The following is a 24,628-nucleotide window of genomic DNA, read 5'->3' as shown; positions in this document are numbered from 1 at the left end:
TTTGGAAAACTCAAGTAAATTTAATTCAACAGATATTTATTGACAGGCCTGTCAGGTATGGTGCCCAGGGGTTTAAAGATGAAAAAGTAAAATCTGCCCAGGAGCTTGTGGTGTGAGGACTCACACGTGGGAGAAGTGTCATCTCAGGGGCAGGCTGGTGGTGCTGAAGCCGACTGAAGTTTAACAGAGGTGAGAAACGGGCATTTGGATGAAGTGGTACCCTAGCTGGGGCTTGAAGGATAAACAGGAGTTTACTGGGTGGACTGAGAAAGGCAGGCAGGCCTTCCTGCCAGAGAGAATGGCAAAGAATCTGACCTGATGTAGTCAGGCAACAGGCGCAGTCTGGATCGGAGCCATGGGAATGGGAGGGACCGGGCAACCCAGATTCTCTAAGTAAGAAGTGGCACTGATGTCACGTGGTGACCATCCCCACCAGGAGCTCCTGGGCTGCTGGCCTGGGTAACTGGATGGTGACAGAGGAAAGGAGGAAGAGTGGTTTGCAGTGGGGAGGAAGCTTGAAGCAGGCAGCCAGCAGTACAGCGCGGAGCAGAGGGCGCCCTGGGCGAGACGCACAGAGCTGAGCTGTGTGTAGAGTCTAGGGCAGTAGGTAAACATATTTTGGGTGATGGCTGGACAATTAAATGATAACTAATGTTGACAGTTTACTAAGCTCTAATCATTGTACTTAACATTTTATATACCCGATGCTGTTTAATCCTCAAAACACCTATGTGGAGGATGTTACTAACCTAATTTATATACAGGAAACTGAAGCTCAGAGAAGTTAAGTAACTTGCCCAAGGTTAAATTGTTAGCAAGTGGCAAGACTCGATCTCAAGCTTGATTCCAAAGCTCAGAACGTGGAACGCTAGGCCAGCATCCCTCTGCTGTGTTTGTGGAATTCTCGTCCTGAGGGACATTAGGTATTCCCTGGGGTCCAATATGTTTGGGAAATGCTGCCTACTAAACCCCCTTTATAGGGTTCAGACTCCACACTAGAGTCAAAAAGGCTCTGAGAAGTCCTCCAGTAAAGAACCCATGTAGCTTTGCGCAATCAGAGCTTTCAGAGTTAACTCAGCGGGGAACACTATTTTCACAGCACACCACGTAACTGCCCCCAGACAGCAGTCTGAGAAGTGCTGTTCTGGGTACAACCTGCTCCCCATTGTCTTCTTTGTCCTCTGGGCAGCCTCGCTGCTCTGCCAGGTGAAATTCAAAGAAGCGGGAGGGAAGGAGAGTGTGATGGGGACAAAGATCTGGGAGATGTTGAGTTGAAACAGCAAACACAGGTGGGTGAGGGCGGCAGACAGGCCCGACACATGCTGCTTCGCCTGGGGGAAGGTGTTAGTCCAGCTGCGTCTCACCAGGGAGACCAGCCCTAGCCTGCCCCATGGAATGCCATCAATACCACAGACACTGCTGTTCCTGCAGAGTTCTAACAGTGTCGTCAAGGATACCATTCTGCTGAGACAGGAAGGAAAACGGGGCGAGTCTGAATTCCAGGAGTTGGACCTCTGGTGTAATGATAGTAATTTCTTGTGTTTTTTTTGTTAACTCACCAAAGGAACTGGTGGCTGTGTTATGGAGTACAAATGAAGCACCCAAACACAGCCTGGCTAGATCTCAACTCACTTCCCTGGACGTTCAGGGCATTCCCCTGTGAGTGGAATGGCGCCATGCAACTTAGAGGGATGTCACTGTCTCCCCTCAACAGATCCCAGGCTGGATAAGGTCACAAAGGCTCCTTTGAGGCCTCGGCTGTACACCTGTGACGCCATATGAACTACAGGGGAGACAAAAGCAGGCAGAAGAAAGAGCCTTTGAGAGGGAAAAAGAGGCCAGTGCTCTGGGGACTGGCTCAGTTCTATCTGCTGCGTAAGGCGGGCACAGCCAGCGCCGCTAAGATATCTTTACCGCCTCCTGCATTTAATTAGCAACCATTTGTTCTTATCTTGCCCCTCGGCCACCTCAAACTGCTCCATAAGATTTTGAGCAGAAAGAACAGGTAGGGGGAGAGTCACAGAACACAGGGACTTTCTCACCTCCTCAGTACAGAGAGCCAAGAGTGTGTCCCCCATCACAACGCACAGTGGGTGTGGGGACCTCACGTGGTTCTTCCCAGTCTGTCTGCAACCCCCATGGTCACAAACAAGCCTCCTTCTGTGACTTGGTGAAGTGCTTGGTGTGCTGGGTACACTGAGATTTGATTAATAATTAATAAGCAAAGTACAATTGGGAGATGGTGGAGGAATGAGGTTCTTCAGTGCACAGCTTTTTTTTTGTTTTTGTTTTTTTTTCCTCACCCGAGGACATTTTTCCATTTTTTTGTTCAGGTAGAGTGGGAGGGAGAGAGAGGAACAGAGAGAGAGAGAAACATCGATGTGAAAGGGACACATCGAGTGGCTGCCACCCACACGACCAACCAGGGCCGGGGACAAACTGCAACCGAGGTACATGCCCGTAGCGGGAACCGAACCCGGGTCTCTCCAGACCGCAGGCCAACGCTCTAACCGCTGAGCCAAACTGGCCAGGGCCAGTGCACAGCTTTTAACAGCTCACCCCCCAGCAGCAATGTTGGCAGCCTCAGCTGGAAGGTTCTAAAGGAGTCCTCAGCCCTCAGGAAAAGCGCCTTTCCCTGAGCAAAGCTCACTTGCTCCGCGTCTCTTGGTGCGAGGGGCACCTGCCTGTCTCCCCGCGTCTCTCCTGGCTTCCCTGTCTCAAAGTCAGCTTGCCCTCCTACCATCCAGGACTTCCAGCACAAGCATTTTGAATGGAAGGGAATCAGAGATTTAGGGCTAAATTTCTACCAACAGCTGGCAAAGAAACCCTCTTCTTTCCTTCTCAATCCCCTACTTTCCCTCAACTAAGATTACCAGAGAGCTTGCAAGCCCCATAATAATCTACGTCTGCTGACATCAGGACACTTGCTTGAAGGGAGCTGCAGAGTCTCTGTTACTTAGTGTGCTAAGGCCCAACTCTCCTTGTCGCTCCAGAAAGCAAGACTGGGTCACAGCAGGAGGCATGAATCACTGCCCGCAGCGACTTTCCACTTTCGTCTCTTTGACAGGTACAGAGATGACTGTGGAGCCCCCGCTTGGCAGGCTGCTCACTATGTAACTGGCCTCTGGTGAAATCTTGTGGCCAGGACCCCAGGTTTCTAGCCATAGCACCGCTCCCTGGAGATCTCTAGAGCAACCACCGGCAAGTGGGCAGTCCACTGCCTGCTTCAATTTCACAGAATTGTGGGAGCTGGACAATGAATAGTTGGATCATGTCTTATAACAATTTCCATGGCTGCAGAACTATGTTGAAAAGAATGCTAAGGCCTCATCTTGTTTTGGCAGGAAAAGGTGCTGTTTGGGGAGAATGGGGCAAAGAGGTACGTAGGTTTTGAGGTATATAGAGAAGGGAGCTGTGAAGGCAGGGGTGTGGGGACAGCATGAATGCTTGTATTTACCACTGCTGGTCAACCCCTTTGTCAAAAAATAACTGAAAGAAATGGAGTCTGGAGTGATTTCCCCACTGTAATAATGAGTGGCAGAGTTGGGACTAGACCCCCAGCCAGTCCCCAGTGACCCATCCTGAGCCACAAACTAACTTTGTGTCATCTTTGCTTTTCCTTCTCTAAAATGAGGACCCTCCTACCCCAGCCGGGGCTGGAAGGGCCTGGGTCTGTATCAGAGCTGCAGGAGCTGCTGGGCCGGGGCCAGGCCGTCACAGTAACCTGGAGTTGCGCTCAGTGGCAGCAGTCCTCCCAGACACTCTGGACACGGGGAACCCTTCTACTGTGCAGTTCCTCAGAGGTGTGCCAGGCAAGTTTCACCCCCAGAGGTAAGAACGAGGAAGTGGGGGGTGAAAGGGCTTGGCCCTGAACCCCACTGCCTAGTGTGAAGTCCAGAGGGAAGGCAATGTTCGTGTCACAGGACGAAGAATCCAGCTTGAGTCAGAATCCTGGGAGCTCAGGCCCGTCCCCTCTAAGCCTGTTTCGGCAGACACCTCCCTCAATGGATTACAGGTAGGCACTTACTAGATATTTGTTAATCAGACACATCACGTTTTCTCTTCTCTCTGAGCTTTTGCACATGCAGGATCTTCTGCTTGGAATATTTCTACACCTTTTCTCCAGGACTAGAATGTGAGTTCCCCGGGGGGCAAAGACCACCGATTATTCATCTCCGCATTCTCAGTGCCTACAACTTACTAGACTCTCAAAGAATAAATGCCAACTAAGTTAATCAGCAAGTTCTGTTCCCTCCTCCTTCATTCACGATCACAGTAAAAGATCTCCAAGAGACAAGACAAAACCAACAAAATCCGTTTTCAACAGAATGTCAAACCAAAGTGCTAATTTTTTTCAAAGTACTATAATTCTGTTTTATTTATTTATTTTTATCCTCACCCGAGGACATTTTTCCATTTTTTTTGTTCAGGTAGAGTGGGAGGGAGAGAGAGGAACACAGAGAGAGAAACATCGATGTGAAAGGAACACATCGAGTGGCTGCCACCCGCACAACCGACCAGAGCCGGGGACAAACTGTAACCGAGGTACGCGCCCTTAGCGGGAACCGAACCCGGGTCTCTCAGGACTGCAGGCCGACGCTCTAACCGCTGAACCAAACCGGCCAGGGCTATAATTCTGTTTTAAAAACGAAGTCACCAGCATAGTGTCTGGGCTTTAAACACTGACATCAACTGTAAAAAGAAGAAATCCCCTAAGAGTAAATATTGCCCTGTACCTACACAGCCTGGCGGCCCACCACCTGCTGCTCCCCCAGATTCCATCTGGCTAACAGAGTGGGTATGTGTCCAAGGGTTTCACAGATTCGTTTCATTTTATGCCAACAGCAGGCAGGTGAGAAGCCATGATGACCAGGATGTGGAACAAGGAGGAGACAGAGGATAGCCTTCTTACTATCTTGCCCAGGGTAGGGCTATCTTCCTATGAAGAGTAGACTTGGGGATCACTGAATGACATATAATCTCACCCTCTCTTCTGACCTATCTTAGTCCCAATTTTATCTTCCATCTCATTCTCTGAAAACATTTGGGATTATTATTGGACTTTTTTTTTTTTAATTGTCACCCAAGGATATTTTTTCATTGAGTTTTTTGAGAGAGAGTAGAAAGGAAGGAGGAAAGGAAAGATAAACATTGATGTGTGAGAGACACATGGATTGGTTGCCTCCCAAACGACTCTAGCTGGGGGCCCAGGGATCAAAGCTGCCACCCAGGTACGTGCCTTTGACTGGAATCAAACCCGAGACCCTATGGTCTAAGGGCTGACACTCTAACTGCTGAGCAAAACTGCCCAGGTCTCTTTTTTTTTTCAAGTTCTTTTTTAAATATATGTTTTCATTGCTTTATTTTAGAGAGACGGAGGAAGGAAGAGAGAAACATCAATTGGTTGTCTCCCATATGCACTCTGACTGGGAACTGAACCCAAAACCTGGGCATGTATCCTGACCGGAAATCCATCCAGTGACCTTTTGTGCACAGGACAATGCTTAACCAACTGAGCCACACTGGTCAGGGCTCAAGTTTCTTGAGCCTCAGTTACCTTATCTGTAAAATGGGGCTAACAGTGACCAAACTGGGGTATCGTGAGTTTTAAATTCCATATCTAGAGAACTTGGCCCAATGCCTGCCACACAGTAGGTATAGAATGAATGAGAACAGCTTTCACCACGAAACCCAGAGAATGAAAAATTCTGAAAGTGGATTTGCAGGAACAAAAGGAAAGAGGACATCAGAGTATCCGGGAACTATCTTATAGAGCAGCAATTTTCAACCTTTGTCATCTCATGGCACATAAATTAATTACTAAAATTCTGCAGCACTACAAAAATACATATTTTTCACGATTTGACAAAAATATAGGTATAATTTTGATTCATTCATAGCAGACGGCTATTGTTGTATTGGCAAGGGAGGGAAGGAAGGAGAGAGAGAGAGAGAGAGAGACATCAATGTAAGAGAGACACATTGATTGGTTGTCTTCCGCACAACCCAACTGGGGCTGGGAAGCGAACCTGCAACCCAGGTACGCGCCCTTGACCAGGAATCAAACCCATGACCCTTTGGTCTACAGGCCGATGCTCTAACCACTGAGCATAACCAGCCAGGGCAGCTTTTGCCATTTTTTAAAATTCGATAATCTAAGGGAAAAGATGTCAGTGTCCCTGACTAAACAGTAAGGTATTGCCTGTTTTAAAAATTCTTGTGGAACACCAGTGTGCCTGCCGCAGCACACCAGTTGAAAATCACTGTGATCGAGAACCCAGAACGCTGCACAAGGGGTAATGGCCATGGGAACGCTGATATTTCTAGAATGTTTGTCATTCTCCCATGTTGTCATTTTCTCCTGCACATTCATCTTTTTTAAAAAAATTATTTTTTGCATTTATTTTTAGATAGAGTGGGAGGGAGAGAGGAAGAGAGAGAAACATTGATATGAGAGAGACACATCAGGTGGCTGCCACCCACACAACCCCAACTAGGGCCGGGGACAAACTGCAACTGAGGTACGTGCCCTCAGCGGGAACTGAACCCGGGCCTCTCTGGTCCGTGGGACGACGCTCTAACTGCTGAGTCAAACCAGCCAGGGTTCTTCATCTTTTTATTTTAATCTTCACTCAAGAATATTTTTTAAAAATTGATTTTAGAGAGAGAAACATCAATGTGCAAGAGAAACACTGGTTGCCTCCCGTATGCACCCCAATTGGGTATTGAACCTGCAACCTAGGTAGGTGCCCTGACTGGGAATTAAACCAGAAACTTTTATGGTGTACAGGATGACGCTCCAACCAACTGAGCAACCCTGCTGGGCTCTCCTGCACATTCTTACTTCATTTAGATCAGCAGCTCAATTCTTTAAATGAAAAATGTCCAAGTATACAGGGGAGTCTATTTTGGGGGGAAAAGAAACTCTAAAATATCAGGGAAAGACTTAGTAGAGGAGGGAAGAGCTTAGTTTGGGGTCAACAGAACTGAAGAGAAGGACATTCAGAATGTTGAAATGAGAACAGGAACTCTCTGGTCTTATTTTGAGAAGCTCCACACCCCTCAGACCTGAGCAGACTGTTCCTCATTCCCTCCCTCCTGCTCCCAGAGCTCACGGTGCAGGCATCACGGGCTAGTTTGGGAAACGCTCTGCCCGGACTGTGAGTAGTTCCATGACCCTACCTGGTGTAACCTGACCCACATACCCAGTTACTAGGATGTTTAAAGGACACCTGATTCGTTCTGTGACAGTGTGGTTACCCTAAACCTCCTAAGACATGACTACAAAGAAGAGAATCCCAGCCTCTGGCTTTAGTCCATACACGAACAAGTCAAGTTGCCTGAATCTGGGTCAGAAGGGAAAGCTGCTATTCGGAGGCACAGGGAGAACTGCCTGCCTGCCTGCAAGTCCATATCCACAGGGCAATGGTTCTCAACCCTGGCCTGGGCATCAGTCACGTGGAGAGCTTTAAAAAAAACTCAGATTTCAGGGCCACCCTAGAGTTACTAAGTACTTCAGGGGTGGTGCTTGGGAATATGTAGTTTTGAAAAGTGCAATAGGTGACTGAGATGTGAAGCCAAGGTTGAATACAATGCTTCATGGAAGTATCATGTTTTGAACTTCTGGGAAATCACTTGGGTTCCATACAAGGAAACAAGACAGTTGTCTTTTTTCCCTAAGCGGCATCTGCAACAAATCCATTCTAGCCTCCCTGACACTCTGGAGGAGGTGAGCAATCAGGAGGCAGTGGCACTCAAACTGCCTAACCTTCCTCGGCCTTTCCCCAGGGTCCCTGAACATCGGAGATGCCTTGCTCACACATAGAACTCAATAAAAGGTGCACTTCTTACTGAAATCAGATACAGATTGCATAACATTTTTGGAGCAACTGTTTTGTGGCAGGCCCCGCACCAGACACATAAATCACAAGCCAGTGAGAGGAGGCACTACATTCTTCCTGTTTGGGGTATATTCCTGGAAAAGGAGTGTTTATCAGAGCATTACCAGTTCATTACAGCACAGCCCTCACAGTAATATATTATTTATGATCAACACACAATTTGGGGTTTATTGATGATTTATTACTTATGAGCAATATACAATTTGGGGTTTATTGACTGATTAGGCTTCTCAAAATTCTTTTGGTCTCAATATTCTAACGGTGGATGTGGCTAGGCTGAGTGAATGACCTTGAATTTACATGAGGCTTATCCCCTTGGGCTGTCAAAACATCCATCTTGTCTTTAATCCTTTTACCTAAAAATATGGAATGCTTCACAAATTTGTGTGCCATCTTTGTGCAGAGAACATGCTAATCTTCTCTGTATTGTTCCAATTTTAGTATATGTGCTGATGAAATGAGCACTCTACCCTGTATTTTTATTTTTTTTTGTCAATCCTCACCCAAGGATGTTTTTCTATTGATTTTTAGAAAGAGTGGGAAGGAGGGAGGGGGAAAGAGAGAGAGAGAACACTGATGTGAGAGAGAGACATCAGTTGGTTGCTGCATGACCCTGACCGGGGCTGGGGATTGAACCTGCAACTCTTCAGTCCTTGGGCCGATGCTCTAATCGCTATGCCAAACTAACCGTGAAAATAATTCCATTTGCCTATCCTCTGGAAAGCAATCAAACCGTTTGCTGGGAATCAAAAAGCTGTAAACAGGGCCAGGCCAGTGTGGCTCAGTGGTTGAGTATCGACCCATGCACCAAGAGGTCGCTGGTTAGATTCCCAGTCAGGGCACATGCCCAGGTTGTGGGCCCGATCCCCAGTGGAGGGCATGCAGGAGATGGCCAATGTTCTCTCATCGATATTTCTATCTCTCTCTCCCTTTCCCTTCCTCTCTCTCTAAAATCAATAAAGAAAAAAAAAAGTTGTAAACAGGGACTGCAGGAGAGTATGTAGGTACTTTTTGGTGGAAAGCATTAGACTGCTCAGCTGAACAGTACTGTGAACTATGATTGTATTGTCTCCATTTTTAAAGATGATAAAATGAAGGTTCAGAGAACCTCTGTAACTTGCCAAACACACAGCTAGGACAGGGAGGGCAAGGATTTGACCCTAGGTCTTCTGATTTCCAGATCAGTGCTTTAACCTTAGCTCCACTACAACGACCCCACTAGCCCTTTGAATAGCTATACAGGAGATACTTCAGGTTCAGTTCCAGATCACGCAACAAAGTGAGTTGCAAACTTATTGCTGGTATAGGGTTTTGCCTTCATTTTGCAAAACATCCAACACCTGCGAAATGCAATAAAACGAGGTATACCTCTAATTATGTGCAGATTTATAATGGTTGACAATTCACATTCTGCTTTTATCAGCCACATGCAAAAATCACTGATTAAGATCTAAGAGAATTTTAGGACATAATTATAAAAGTAATGAGGGCTCAGAGGGGCTGAGTGACTTGTCCAAGATCAAAAAGGTCTTGTATTGGCTCCAAAATAGGAGCACTTTATAATTAAAGGCACACATACAGCACAGTGGAGAGGAAATCACATGAGAATAGGTATCAGAAGCCATGGATTCCTGTCCCTGTTCCAATCTTTATTAGTATAGCACTCTGGACAAGTCCCTTGTCCTTTGTAAAATGGAAACAATGACCTACTTTACTGAGAACTGAATATTCAAATGGACGTAAAAGTATTCTGAAAATCCCCTCCAACAAATAATAGAAGGTAAGAACTTGGGTAGATCACTCGGTCAGACCTGGATTCAAATTCCGACTCTGCCACTTACTGGCTGTGTCACTTTGGGCAAGTGATTTTACCTGTCTTATGATTCAGTTTTCTCATCTGTAAAATGAGGCTGCATCAAGTACCTGCCCCACAGGTTGCTGTGACGATTGAATGAGAGCATCTGTTCACACAGGGCTTTCCTGACACACAGTACTCGATCAATAAACGTCTGCCACGATTACCGTTATAATTGTGCCTCTCGGGTCTCAACTTCTTCAAGCACGGACTTTCTCAGCTATCAAACGTACCCTGGGCTTCAGTTTCGGCCCCATTATTCTCTGCCTTCTTCCTCAGACCCTGTCTCTCCCGTCCCAGTCCCCCTTCTCCACAGCCCGTCCTAAAACCCTACAAGAACCCCAGTCCCCTTGCCCCGTTTCGGCGCTGTCTCTTACTCGACGACCTTGGTTGGGTGCCCGTGCTGCCCATAGACCAGCGCCCGGACTCGGGAGGGCTCGGCAGATGCAGAGTAAGAGGCGGCAGCAGGCCGGCGGCAGCCGGAGGCAGGGAGCAGCCTCCGCCGCAGCAGGGCCGGGGTTCGCACTTCCCATAGCGTGCGGCAGACCCACATGCTCACTCCAAGGAACGTAGAGCCGGACGCTGGGGTACGTCATCTTCCCGCGACCGCGCGCCTGCTCCCCGCCTCCTGCCCCGCCTCGTGACCACGCCCCCTGCTCCTTTAAAGGGACGTCCCCTTCCTCCGTTGCCCGCGCGGTGGCGCCTGGTGAGACAGCGCGGGGAGCAAGGCTTGGGCGGTGGAGGGACCTGCGGGAGTCGCGGAGATTTCGAGCCTGCTGAAGTTGACCTCCCAACGAGGAGCATCTGAGACTGGCCTAAAGCTATGTCCACAGTCTGTGATCTGTGTTTGATTTGGAGGAAGACATGTCCCCTCCCCTGGCCTCAGTTTCTCCTTCTCCCCACCATTTATTATGGAATGCTCACTGTGCCAGGCCATCTAATAGGCATTATCTCATTTAATCCCCACTACCTTCTGATAGCATAGGGAGGCAAAGCTTACTTCCCTACACTAATTAGAATACGCGTGAGCTGCTGTGGAAACAAGAGTACTGGGTTTGGAGCTAGAAGATTTAGGTTCAAATCCCAGCCCTGCCGCCTCCTAGCTTGGCCAAGTTGGGCAAGTGACTGAAAGGCCGAGTTTGTTTTCTCACTGGTACCAAGGGGAGAATATACATCCTTCAGGACTGTTGTGAGGATTGGATGAAACAATAGAATAATGTTATCGTGGATGTGGACGGGAGAGTACCTTGTAAAATGCTAAGTGTGTTCAGATATAAGGGAGGGATCACAAGGAGGAGGGCCTCCTCTAAAAATGCTCAGTGTAGAAGGGGATTAAGTGGGACAATTGAAGTACTTTCTAAAAAGAGGTAGTCATCTCAGTAAAGACACTAGATCATATTTTTTGGTGGAGTGAAGACATGAGCATAACTAAACTCCAGGTGAACGTGAAGAGTAGGTCAGAGGCACTGCTGGAGTCAAGGAGAGATGTCTGGGATGGGGCGGGGGATAGGGGATCTTGGAGGAGGTGCTGTTGGAGCCAGTCCTGTGACTCAAAATCTTCAATACGCATGAAAACCACCTGAGGTTTCATCTCAGACCCACTGAGTTAGAATCTTGGGGAGGGGTCCAGGAACATACCTTTCTTACACACTCCAAAGAATATTCTGATGCAGGTGGCCTAGGGAACAGGCTTTGAGAAACACTGAGCCAGGGCTTTGAGGATAAGGAAGAGTTTCTTTCTCTGGATTTTAATGCCCCAAGCTCTTTAACTCAGAGCCTTTACTAGGAGGAAGAGAAGAAAGCAAAGTGCTATGATGAAGGGTACAGGTGCTGGATTCTGGCAAATCTGGACTTGAGTCCTGGTTCTGCCACTTTTTAAAACCACTTCAAAGTGATTTTGGACAAGTCACTTGGCCTCTCTGTGTCTCCATTTCCTTATCCTTAAAATGAAGAAGAAGAAGAAAAAAAAAAAGGTGTCTGTTTCAAGGCTGTTGTGAGGATCAAGTGAGATGTTATTCACTTCACTTGAAGCTCTTAGCACAGGAATGTTTGGCACATGAAAGCATTTGATGAATGTTATTAGGGGGTTATTGTGAAGATTAAATGAGAACTATCACATGTAAAACACACAAACTAGGGTCTGGCTCATAGGACATGCTCAAAATGTGTCTTTACTTGCTTTTATTATAGATTTGGTGTCCCATGATGGGGGAAAGACTTGGTCTCAAATTGTGGGCGTGCGCGCACGCGCGTGCGCGCGCGCGCGCGCACACACACACACACACACACACACACACACACAATACCCAGTTTGCTTATCTTCTATTTTCACAGTGACAACAAGGTCGACTTCTGTTGTAAGATTCCCTAGGTGATGTTGAGCTGTTGACATTATCTTCTGTACCAAATTGGCTCCTCTGAATTCTGTGGGCAGCCCGGCCAGGAAGCCTGGAAAAATCATCCAGCAGGTCTTCCTCTTTGGGCTGGACTTAGCCCCCATCCACCCTGAGAGCCCTCATTTTTGGTTCGGGCCATCAGTTCTTGTTTAAACTATATCAGCAGCCTTCTTCCTAACAGATCCCAGCCCTTCTTTCTGCCTCCCCAGTTCCTTTAGGGAAAACCAGAAGCTACAATTCATTGTAAAATATGAACTATTGATATATTAAACTTAAAATTGTAAACAAAACTATGATGCTATGCTAATTTTATCTTTCTTTCACACTAAAGTCTTCAGAAAATGTATGGAGGAAAAACACCTTAAAACAAACAAAATAATTATATTCATTGTAATTAATTTACCTTCTTGCAAATTAGAAAAAATATGATTGGTTTTAATTCAATGGTAAAACATCTCAACTTGGCTTGAGGAACACTTGGGTCCCCCCAAGAGCATGTTTGAAAACTATTGCTTTAAGTGTCCAAGTCCAATTGTCCTGGCCCTGCCTTCAAGACCTTTGCAATGTCTCCCACACTGTCTTTATCTTCTGCTGTTGGACCATGCACAGCCCGTGATTCAACTGTACCTGATACCAACCTTTCCCAGAACTTCTGTGTCTTGTGCCTTTAGTCAGCCTGCTTCTTTTGCTTGATATGCTCTTCCCTGCCTTGCCTATCTAGGAAACCCCAGGTTCAAATATGTTATTTCCTGAATCCCTAGGTTGAGTCAGCACTTGCTGCCTTTGTGTTTTTTCTGGACAGGTGTTACGGCCTTTGGGACACCGTCTCTTATTTATTTATGAGCCCATTTCTCCCTCCAGGCAAGAGTGGAACCCTGCTTGCTGTATCTCCATGACACCAGCACCTGATATGAGGTCTGGCACAGGGTAGGTGTCACAAATATTTCATGAGTTAAAAGTAATTGAATTTCCTCATGGCTTGGCCCTGCTTGTGGTGCCGTCTCCTTTTCCTTAGATTTGGGTCACTCCAGGGCAGGACTTTCCTTTTCCTTCCCTCTTCTCTCTAAGATTCTAGAAATTTGTGGTCTTTTAAAAGTGAAGCAGAATGTTCTCTTTTCATTTGTCCACCTGTTGCTTGTGTTCTTTCTCCTTCCATCACAGTCTCTGCCCTGAAGACTTCTCCTGCACAGAGCGGAAGGGTGTGGAATCAGTCAGGTCTAGCTGTGAGTCCTGGGCCCACCATTTACTAGCCACGTGACCTTTGGCAAGTGCATTATGAGGCTTGGTTTCCACATCCAAAGAAGTGGAATCACTGGTATACCCTTGTCAGAGGCTCCTGTTCGAGTCCTCTGCAAACAGCAGCATTCTTGGTTGTTACTGCTGTTCACCAGATTTCTCAGCTTAAGTTTCACTTTCTGGGCGGTTTTTCTGTCTCCTCTTTGCTCTAGTATCTTTGTCTCCACTTCTTCCCCATCACCTTTTTCTTGCTTCTATCTCTCCCTGTGACTGTCTTTGTTTAATTCTCTGCCTCTGGTCCTTGCCTGCTGTCTTTTTGGCCCCTTTCTGGCTTAGCCTGGAGCTCATCAGTGCTCATAAGAGAGGAGACCAAGAGCCCAGGAGTCCTCAGCTCTGCCTCCTCCAGGCCGTGGCAACCTCAGTTGTGCCAGCCTCAGTACGGAACCAGCACAGCAGAGTCAGTGCACAGGAAGGGCCCAGACACACCTTGAACTGCTGGGCTCAGTGTCACTGCCCCTTAATTAGACCCATCTGCCCAGGGGTCTCTGCTTTCTCATCCTACTCTCCATTTGGCTGATTAGGAGACTTTTTTTTTTTAAAAAGAGAGATCAGAATGTTTTACCCTTCTGCTTGATGTTTCAATGGCTTCCCACTGCTCTTAGCTTTTAACTCAAAGCCCCATACTTTCTTGTATGACCTGCAGGCCCTGCCAGCCTCCGCAGCTGCACCTGGGCCCCCTTTTCTCCCCACTCACTCCATTCCAGCCTCTCTGCTCATTTTTTTTTAATTAAAAGAAGTTTGTTTTCTTTATTGGTTTTAGAGAGAGAGGAAGGGAGAGGGAGAGAGAGATAGAAACATCAATGAGAACATCGATTGGCCACCTCCTGCATGCCGCCCGCCCCCCCAGGGGATTGGGCCCACAACCTGGGCATATGCCATGACCGGAAATTGAACTGGCAGTCTCTTGGTGCATGGGTCGAAGCTCAACCACTGAACCACACCGGCCGGGCAGCCTCTCTGCTCTTAAAGCCGCCAGCTTCTGCCTTTGCACAGGCTGCCTTCTCCGGCTGCAGTGTTCCTCAGCAGTGATTGCATGAGGCTAGCTCCTTCTCATACTTAGGTGTCAGCTCAAGTGTCACCACGTCACCTGCTCAGGGAATCCCTCTTGGATTATCTTAACTGAAGTAGGTCCCTCCACCCCTCCAATTATTTATCACAACATTTCATTTCTTTTAGAGTACACATCTGATTGTAACTTTACATTTATTTGCATGTCTGCTATTGGTCTCTCCCCCTAAAATGTAAGCTTCATCTAAACAAGGACAATGTCTATCTTCATTCATTCAGTATTTTTTAAAATATGTTTTTCTTGATTTTTTAGAGAGGAAGGGAGAGATAGAAACATTGATGTGCTAGAGAAACATCAATCAGCTGCCTCCTGTATGCCCCCCACTGGGGATCAAGCCCACACCTGGGCATGTGCCCTGACCAGGAATTGTACCAGGAATTCTAAGTTCATGGGACAAAGCTCAATCCACTGAGCCATACCAGCTGGACCATCCATTCAATATTTATTGAGCCTTAACTACATATCAGATACCAGGCACTGGGATACATGACAGAGTCCTTGGCCCTAGGGAGCTGATGTTCTAGGGGTGGAGACAAATAATGAGTATGTCATATAGTAGGTGCTCTGTTTAAAAATGCTACAGTCTGGTTCCCCCTCACTGTTACTCTCTCCCTTTTCTCTGGTATATTACTGTCTCATATACCGGGAATTTGCTGTTTTTCATTGTTTATTTTTCTTGTTTTCTCATTGGAATATAAGATCCATAAGGGATTTTTGTCTGTTTTATATCTCCACTTTGACTTATAGTAATGTTGAATAAATGAATGAGTCTCCAATATTTGTTGATTTGTTCCAGATGAAAGGCAGGTCTCAGCTCCAATTCAGTTCAGGCCAGATGACCTTGATTCAAATCTTGGTGCTGCTGCATACTAATGCATTACCTTCAAAAAGTCACTTATCTCTCAGTATGTCAATTTCCTCAACTGTGTAGTGGGAATAATAGAGGTGAAGATTAAATGAGCCCATGTGGGTTAAGCATAGAAGATGTCTGGTCTCACATAGTAATGGACAACTAGTCTGTGGTCATTGTACAAGGGCTTATACTGCATAGAAGCCCAAATAATACTTAACCTGCGTAGCCAGAGAGTAGACTAGATAGAACCAGTGAGAGCTAGTGAGGGAGGTGGATTTCACAGAATGAACAAGAAGAACTTTCTAAAAGCCAGTATTGCAAAGAGAAATAGATGAATCCACTATTAGAGCTGAAGCCTTCAACACCCCTCTGTCACAAATGAACATTTTCAACAATCAGAAAACCAGTAAAGACATAGTTGAACTCCACAGTATCGTTAACCAACTGGGTAAATGGACATCTACAGACTCTCCATCCAGAAACAACAGAATACCCATCCTCAAGTTCACATTGGAATAGTCACCAAGATAGACCACATTCTGGGCCATAAAACACACGTTAGCAAATTCAGAAGAATAGATCTTATACAATGATTGCTCTCACACCACAATGGAATTAAGCTAGAATCAATAACAGAAAGAGCTGCAAAATCCCCAAATACTTGGAGATTAAATAAACTTCTAAACAGGACATGGGTCAAAGAAGAAATCTCAAGCGAAATTTAAAACTATTTTGAACTAGCCCAACCAGAGTGGCTCAGTTGGTTGAGTGTCGTCCTGTGCACTGACAGGTTGCTGGTTCGATTCCTGGTCAGGGCACATAACTGTGTTATAAGTGAGATACCTGGTTGGGGCATTTGGGAAGGCAATGGATCGATGTTTCTTGTACTCTCCCTCTCTATAAGCAGGTCCTTGGGTGAGGATTAAAAAATAAAAACAAACTATTTTGAACTGAAAGAAAACTAAATGAAATTGAAAACATAACTTCAAATTTTGTGGGATTCAGCGAAAGCAGTGCTTAGAGGGAAATTTATAGCACCGAATGCATATATGAGAAAAGAAGAAAGATCTAAAATCAACTATCTAAGCTTCTACCTTAGGAAACGAGAAAAAAAAAAAGAGCAAATTAAATCCAAAGGAAGTAGAAGAAAAATAAAAACTAGAGCAGGAATCAGTGAAATGGAAAACAGGAAATCAATAGAGAAAAACCAACCAAACCAAAAGCTGGTTCTTTGAAAAGATCAATAAATCAACAAACCTCTAGCTATGAGAAAAAAAGAGAGGACACAAATTTACTAATATCAGAAATGAAAGGGGGACATCACTACAGATCCCATAGACATTAAAAAGGTAAAGAATATTATGTATGACTCTAAAAGTTAGCATTCCAGAGACCCAACCACTCGCTCATGTAAGGTGATGAGCTCCCTGTCCTTGGAGGTATGCACCAATGCGCATTTGGAAGGGCCTAGGTAGAGGTAATGCAAGTATTAGAGGGGACAGAGTAGCAGGGTATCTTTGGGTCTCTGTCCCGAGAGCACTGCGTGAGAGGTAGTGAGGGTGCTCGCTTGAGAATGTCCGTGCCAACTCAGTGTAGAGGTGAATGGGGTCCAAGCCGAGTCTCCGACCTTCAGGCGGGGGATGAGGGTGTGGGTGTGTGTGCAAGAGTGGGGGAGGGGCACGCCCAGGCAGCTGGAGATGGATCCCGCGGCAACACGCGTGGCTGCCAGCAGGGGGCGCCTCGAGACCGCAGAACCCGCGGCCGGGCCTGACGTCAGCGCCCCGCTTGCTTGGGCTCCCGCTCTGGACTCGGCGCCAGTCCCGCTCCGCGCCGTGCTGCTTCGCTCCGGCTCTAGCTCGCCTCGGGCTCGGCTCGGGCTCCGGCGGCGCCCCCCGCGCCGGGCCCCGGGGCAGCCGGCGGAGTACCATGGCCCGCGCCCAGGCTCTCGTCCTGGCGCTCACCTTCCAGCTCTGTGCGCCCGAGACCGAGACTCCGGCAGGTAAGTGCGCGTCGGTCGGACCAGCTTGTCCTGCGGAGTCCCCCGGCCCATGGCGTAGCTCGGAAGAAAGTGTGAGTTTGGGGTGACCGGGCGTTAGGAGCCTGTTCCTGTGTGTGTCTGAGTGTTGGATGTGCGATCCTGTGCGCTGAGTATACTGTGTCTGCGAATGTTGTGTGTCCATGAATTGTGTGTGCAAGGAAAGGTGCTGTGTGTGTTGTGTATCCACGAGTTCGTTGGGGTGAATTTTGTGTGCATGGAGGCAGTGAGTATGTGCGGAGGGTCTGTGTGTCTGCCAGTGTGTAGTGCCTGTGCAGCCAAGTAGGTTGTGTGTCTGTTGTGTGTGCATCAGGGTTTGGTTGTGTGGTTGGAGTTGTATCTGCTATGTGTTGCATTTGTTTGCATTTTGTATGTCGTGGCAGGGAGTGCTGTTTGTTGTGTGTCTGAGAGCGTGTTGTGTGTTTGTGTTATGCGTGTGACCGGGAGTGCTCTGTGGATTCTGCCAGCGTGTGGATCGGGGAACGCGTGTGTGCTGTGCTTGTGAGATTCGTGTACGCGTGTGAAGGCGTGGGAACGGGTCCGGAACGCGTGTGTCCGTGCGCCGTGTGCACGGTGTGTACGTGTGGGAGTGTCTGGGGTTCGTGGTGTGCTTCGCCGGGGGCTGCGTGGGTCCGAGTGAACGCCAAGTGTGCCGGGAATGCGTGTGTGGGAGCGTGTCTGGAGCGGATGTGAGTGTGACTGTGTCCGTGCGTGCCGGCTGCGTGTACAGGAATGTGGGGAGTGTGGTGCGCGCCAGGGCCGTGGTGAGTGTGTGCCCGGGGCCGCCCGAGGGGGCGGTGGCAGGGTGTGTGTGTGTCCCCGCGTGTGTGCGTGTGGGGTGCGCGGGCCCGGAACAAGTTGTCGCGCGCGTGTCCCCCGCCCCTGCCCGGTCGGGCCGTGCCGGAGGCTCGGAGGGAGGAACGGGGGCCCCGCGGCCGCCGACTCCGACATGTCGGGCCGTTTGTTGTTTCGCAAGTTCCGCGCGGCGCTGGTGGGCGGCCGATCCCGGGCGGCGCCGGGGCTGCGGGGCGCCGGGCGGGTGGCGGGTTGAGCTCGGCGCGGGAGGTGGACGCGAGAGGCCGCGGGGAGGGCTGGGCCGGCGGGCGCTCCTGGGGGGCCGGGCCCGGGCGGGGCTGCGACGGCCGGGCGAGCGCGGGGCCTGGCTCTCGGCCTCCGGAGGGCTCCCCCTCCGGTTGCTCGCAGGAGGCGTCGTGGACGTCGGGGTCTCCTGGGACACTCCCTGGGTCGACTCCGCAACTTTGTGCGGCTTCCTCCCCGCCAGGACGGCTGTGTGTGCGATTGTGTCTACATGTGTCTCTGCTGTGTGATCGCGCTGTCTCTGGGTGTGTTTCGGAGTCTGGGTCTTTTGGGGTGTGTGTGTGTGTGTGTGTGTGTGTGTAGGTGTACGTGTGAACGGAATCAACGTCTGTATCTGGAGCTTGTGTCTGTGGGTCCGTGTGTGCTGTAGACCGGGTGTCGGCTGTGTGTTTGTGTGTGTGTCTCTGTGCCCCCTACCCCCGAATCCCCCACATTCCACCTTGAGGCCTGGGATCCCAGACTGTGGCCCCCTCCAGCGGAGTTGCGCGGGACCCCGACCCCCCCCCTCCGGCAGGGATGGCTGATCTTCCTCCCTGGGGGGCCTCAGCCTCTCCCCCCACTCCCACCGGTTGGTTGGGCCGCCCCACCTGGGCCCCGAATAACCGGGAGACGCCCGGGGCAGGGATCAGCACCGTGCTGGATCAACACTTGTGGAGCCCCCTAAGCCCTGTCCCCAGAGACTACTCCTGGCCGTCGGCCTCCCAGAACGGGCCTCCCCAGAATCGAGTTCATGGCCCCGCCATCCTCTCAGGCCTTTCAAAAGCAGCTCCCAGCTCCAGCTCCCCCGGGTCCCTCCTGTGGCTGGCTCACAGCTGGGGGCTAGCCCTGAGGCCCTGGGGCTGTCAGGCACAACTTTAGCTTTGACTTCGCCAGGCCTGAGGACGCCAAGGTGACCTCCCTCCCTCCCCTCCTTACCCCCTCCCTCCTCCGGCAGCAACTTTGCCCCCCTCCTGGCCCTGAGATTAAATCCCAGGGGTGCAATAGCTGCCCCACCCCTAACATCTTCACCTTGATTCCAAGAACCCTCAGGTGCCCCAACTCCTGCCAGCAGGGACGATTGTAAAGAACTAAGGTTTTGGGAGTGATACCTTTAGCAAATTACTTCCCTTCTTTGGGCCTCAGTTTCCCCATATGCCTCAGGGACATCATACTAATGGTGTATGCTTCTTGGTAGATTGTAAAGTAAGGCTCCATCTGTGAGTGCCAGGGAACAAAAGATGGTTTTGAAAATGTGATTTGAAGCTCGGGGGCCTGGTTCAAATTCTGCCTCCAGCACTTGCTGTCCTTGTGACCTTCGGTGGGTCACTTCACTTCTAAAGTTCCTGGCACCCTTGTAGCTATTACTTACTGGTAAAGCTTAATTCAGAAGCTCTTTGTAGAAGGTGTGAGATCAGCCCTGGCCCTCAATCTATGTACAGTCAACCTGACTCTCTGAATGCCTTCTGAGTCCCCCTCCCCTCCTTAGGCTGGGTGTGTGATGTATCTCAGCCATGTAAATCTGGCAATAATTTATTCCTCTGCGTTCTAGTTCTTTTTGTCCTTTTGGTTACCAGAGTTGTGGACAGCAGGAATGAGGGAGAGGCTGCCCAGTGGTTTCAGGTTGGGCAATAAAGGCTTGTCTGGGCAGCTGGTCCTTCTCCCTGGGCCTGGGGGAGGGGACTGCGCTGGAAGCTCTGAGAGTGGCCAGAGTGGGGGTGCTGAGCTCATGGGCAGCCTGCTGCCTAGCTCAGGTGTCGGAAAATTCACAGTAGGCACCCTGCTTGCTCCAGGCATGAAATCCTTCCAAGCTTTCATCAGCTGAGCTGGACTTGCAGGGCTGGGTTAGCTAGAGTTGCAGGAGGTGCCTAGTGCCCCCCTCCCTCCCTCCCTCAACCTCCTTCCCTCCTTCAAACCCTCTCTGCATCCCGGTGCATCCTGCCCTTACTGTCTCTCAGAATCTTTCTCATCTGTCTCCTTTTCTCCATCCACAGCCATCTCTCACTTGCAAGAAGGCTCCAGCATCTCCCCTCTATCCCTCCAGGCTCCATGGTGCCAGGGATCTTCCTAAAATGAAAACGCGTGTTTGGAACCCTGGTTTGAAACCATCTGAAGGCTCCCCATGGCCTTCAGGGATAAGTCCCTCTCCCTTGGCCTCATTGCCTGCTCTAGCCCCCGCTTGCCTGTCCAGCCTCATCGCATTTTGTGTCCCTTGTCCCTCTGTCCTATGCTCTGGCCAGTCTGACCCACTTATCAGTATCCCCTAAATGCCCATTGCCCTCCATCTCCTCTCTGGGCCTTTGTACTTTCTGACTCCATCTCTTTACTTGGTGAACTCCTGCTCATTCTTCAGGTTTTAGCTTAGACATCACATCCTCCCTGAAGTCTTCCTTGGTTACTCCCTATTCTAGGCAGGGAAGGTGGGGGTTAATTGGATTTTCATGCCAGTTGTAACTGTTGTAATTACTGTTTATGGTCCTTTCTCCCTTACAGACCATGAGCTGTGTGAGGACAGGGACGAGTATTTAGTTCACCTCTGAATCCTTAGTGCCCAGCGCGAGGCCTGGCCCACTCGGTACTGAGTAAACTATACATGGCATTAAAGAATGAATGAAGTCCAGTGGGTCAAGTTCTGAGCTGGAGGTGCCAGATGGGGGCGCAGTGATTCCACTGAAAGTAGAGATTAAAAAAATAGGTGTCCCTCCAGGAATCTGGAAAATTCTGCTAGGGGATGATGTTGAGTGTGAAAGGCCAGGTAGAGAGTGTCATCGGGGAGCTGTGAGTTGGGGAGGTTAAGTCCTGGCAGAGAGGAAGAGAGCAGGTCTCTGCCTGCCAGCCCCTCCCCCAAGCTGTCTGCATTGCCTCCAACCTCCCCCCACCCCCACCCCCAGCAGCTGGTCAGGCCCCTCAGTGGACAGGCCTTTGTGCTGCAGGCCTGGCAGTTGGCGAGAGGCGTTGAGTCCCAACCGTCAGTGACACTGTCTGGGAAGTGGGGGGGGGGCCTGCATTAGGAGGGGGAGACTTTCTCTCAGTTCCACATCTTGGAGTGGGTAGGTGGGGTCTCAGCCTCTGTCCTGCCTCCTTGTGAGCTTGAGGGAAGGGGGGAGAGCTGCTCCCTGTGTAACCCCCGCAGGTGGGGTGAGGCCTGCTGAGGTGTGTGCAGGTGCGATTCTGGCATCTGGACAGTCAGAGTGAGAAGTGTGTGTGTGTGTGTGTGTGTGCGCGCGCTCGCGCGCGCATGATTGTGATTGTATGATTGTAGCCTGGGGTGCAGGACATATGTGTGGCCTGTCAGGGTGTTTAACCATCTGGTTACTCTGTGCGGCAGCCTCTGAGTTTGGAGTAGGGAGGCGACCAGCTGCTTTGATCCTGGGGAGCCTAATGCTAGGGTACCTGGGTATCTAAGTGTTCAGTTCCTAGAGTTTGGGTGCGGAGCTGTTTGGGTGGGTTGTGTTTCAGTATGTAGGTGTGGGTCTTCCAGTGCCAGGATGTGGAGGATCAATCAGGGTGTGTCAACGTAAGGATATCCTAGCGTCTCTGTATCCAGAGGTGGGTGTATTCAGGTGTCTGGGAGGCCTCAGATTAATGGGTGCCCAAGTGGAGGAGTGTTTCTGTGTTATGTCCAGCTGTGGGCTGTTCCAGGTGCCTGGGTGTGGGGTAAACAAGTGTCTGGATATCTGAGTTTAGGGGTATCTTTGTATCCAGCAATGGTTACCCATGCATTGGACTCTTCGGTGTTTGTGAGTCTGGCCATGGGGTGCCGTGTGGTTGGTGTGTCTGTTTGTATGTTTAGGTGTGTATGTCTCCAGGAAAGGGGTGTGCATGTATTGGGTGGGGAATGCCCTGGTGACTGTGCCAGTTCAGTTTGTGACACCCCCTTCCCTGGGGCCTGCCTCCTGATCTCCCTTTAGACCTCAAGGCTAGGAGCCTCTGGAGGAGGCCCCAGTGGCCCTGCCTCTCAGTGCTTAGTCCGTCTAGAGCTGCACAATCCAACAGAACTTTCTTGCAATGATGGAGGTGTTCTCTACCTGCACTCTCTAATGTGGTGGACACTTAGTCACAAGTGGTTATTAAATTTAAGTTAGTTAAAATTAATTAAAATAAAAATTCAGTCCCTTAGTCTCACCAGCCAGATTTCAGGTCCTCAAGAGTCACATGTTGCTAGTGGTTATCATATTATTCCCTGGGGTCTTGTACATGGCAGGTGCCACTCAGTGTTTGCATCGATGTGAGCCCCTGGGTACACAGGGGAGGCTCAGTGGGGGTGGAAGGTGGAGCTGGGGCACCAAAGGGCAGTCATGGATGGGGGCTGGCTCTGGGTGGGGGCTGCCATTGCCTGCAGAATGGCTAGGGGAGGACCCCTGGGGTGGACACCTCAGAAGAGGCTGTTATGATCAGGAGGGCTTAGGCAGATTCCCAGGGTGCAGACCCCAGGACCTGGTGGTGAATCAGAAGGGATGAGGAGAAAGGATGCTTAGAGAGGTCACTGAGGTTTCGGAGTTGATTATAGAAGAGTGTGTGGGGAAGGAGTGGGATGGGGAAATTGGATGTTGTTGGGGCACAGGGCATATGTGATAGTCAATATCACAACTGGGGGTGGGGTGATAGCTGGGGGATGGGGGACAACTGAGGGATGAGAGGTCACTAGTGATGAAGATGTATCTGGGGGATGGGGACAGCTGGGAATGAGGGGACAGGTGGCATTGGGTGAACAACTGAGGGTTGGGGGACATATGAGGGATAGAGAGAAGGGGAAGGAGAAAAGGGGGATGTGGGACAGCTGGGGGATAAAAGGTGACAACTGGGAGGTGTCAGAAGCCTTTCTGGTCAGGATAGGTGGGTCTCATCTGAGAGAGTGGGAAATGCATTGCTCAGAATGTGTGTATGTGTGTATGTGTGTGTTTACATGTGAGTACGTGTACATCCTTGTAGTTGCGCATGTGTGTAAATATATTTCACTAGAGTGTGGTGGTTAAGATCATGGGCTCGGGAGCCAGACCATCTGGGTTCTGATCCTGGCTCCACCACAGCTAGCTGTTGAACACGTGGGCAAGTTACTTGACCTGTCTGGACCTTTAGTGTTCTCATCTGTGAGATGGGGTTGCTGTGAGGCTATATTTCGTGTACATATGTATATGGTTTAGACCAGGTCCTGGCCTATATAGTGAGCACTGTGTAAGTGTTAGCTATTGTTAAGTGTGTGTTCTTGGCCTCTGATGAACCAGGCCTGGGAGGGCAACGGGGCAGGGAGAGCAAGAGTGGCCAGCCAGATAGGTTGGGTATGGCCTGCCTCTCACTTCCGCCTGCTGTTCATACCACCCTGGACCAGGACCTAACCCAATAGGTCTCCCTCTCTGTCTCTCCCCTGCTCTGCCCTACGCCACTCTGCCCTGGGCTGGGGCCAGAGGATGTGCTTTAATTGTCCAAAAGCTTTTTAGCAGAATCTGAATTCATTGTTTGCCTGCCAGTGCACTGGGGCCCTGCTCAGAGACAACTCCCTGGACAATACACTCAGTTCTGCCTGCCTGTCCCATGGGCAGCAGTGGTTTCACCCTGTGCCCTTGGAGAGCCACTGGGGTGGAAGATGTTGGGGTTGGGAGATGAGGTAGAGGGAAGCCCACAGGCCAGACGAGGCCTCAGCTCCTAACCCATGGGGTAGCCAGTTCAGCCTGACAGCTATGGGCACAGGGTTTTCCAGGGGTCTGGGCTCCTTGCTTTCCAGGGCATCACAGGGAAGCATGTGCAACTCTCCCCACGACACTTTGGTAGCATGCCACATCTTTGCCTTACACTAATAACTGCTGCACCGTGGCTCTGGACCGCTCTGAATGTGTGCTATCTGGGGTTCCTGGACCCAGCCCCTCAGGACTGGGCCACACTGCACTGCATCTCAGCCCTGCACTGTGGGTCTGTGCTGGGATTCAGCATTGCATTGGCTGTGTGCCTGTAGGCTCTGCCTTTGCATCGTCCCATTGTCCTGCACCTCCACCCTGCAGTTGTACTGCCACTTGTGCCTTTGCATCTGTCTTCTGTGCTGTTACTCTCTCGGATGTCACTGTTGCACTGGGCTTGTGAACTCTCCTAGGAAATTGGCATAGCTCCTAGCAATGCACCACTGTGCTGTGCCAACAGATGGCATGCCACCACAA

General features: G+C 49.7%; 2 protein-coding genes and 1 non-coding gene across 13 annotated transcripts in view; 1 reads left to right on the top strand and 2 right to left on the bottom strand.

Moving 5' to 3' along the window:
* The window catches only part of MECR (mitochondrial trans-2-enoyl-CoA reductase), a 37,580-nt gene extending 27,247 nt beyond the window's left edge, over positions 1–10,333 (bottom strand). For 3 of the 6 annotated variants that reach the window (XM_036256309.1, XM_036256310.1, XM_036256308.1), the window contains exon 1: positions 10,134–10,333. In XM_036256309.1, the coding sequence (XP_036112202.1) occupies positions 10,134–10,309 (176 nt within the window). In that variant the 5' untranslated portion in view covers positions 10,310–10,333. The remainder of the gene's footprint in view (positions 1–10,133) is intronic. The other 3 variants (XM_036256314.1, XM_036256313.1, XM_036256312.1) reach the window with 2 other exon arrangements.
* On the bottom strand, positions 8,260–8,366 carry LOC118627306. Its single transcript, XR_004959070.1, has one exon. It is a non-coding gene; the product is annotated as a U6 spliceosomal RNA (small nuclear RNA).
* Positions 10,334–17,186: 6,853 nt separating the features above from the next.
* Positions 17,187–24,628, top strand: part of PTPRU (protein tyrosine phosphatase receptor type U) — a 76,456-nt gene continuing 69,014 nt past the window's right edge. For 4 of the 6 annotated variants that reach the window (XM_036256058.1, XM_036256062.1, XM_036256057.1 and 1 more), the window contains exon 1: positions 17,297–17,369. In XM_036256058.1, the coding sequence (XP_036111951.1) occupies positions 17,297–17,369 (73 nt within the window). Of the gene's footprint in view, positions 17,370–24,628 lie in introns of all 6 variants that reach the window. The other 2 variants (XM_036256061.1, XM_036256060.1) reach the window with 2 other exon arrangements.

The sequence above is a fragment of the Molossus molossus genome, unplaced genomic scaffold, assembly GCF_014108415.1.
Source record: "Molossus molossus isolate mMolMol1 unplaced genomic scaffold, mMolMol1.p scaffold_m16_p_12, whole genome shotgun sequence".
Lineage (NCBI taxonomy): Eukaryota > Metazoa > Chordata > Mammalia > Chiroptera > Molossidae > Molossus > Molossus molossus.
Note: the sequence above shows the minus strand (reverse complement) of the source record. Positions and strands in the feature narration are given on the sequence as shown.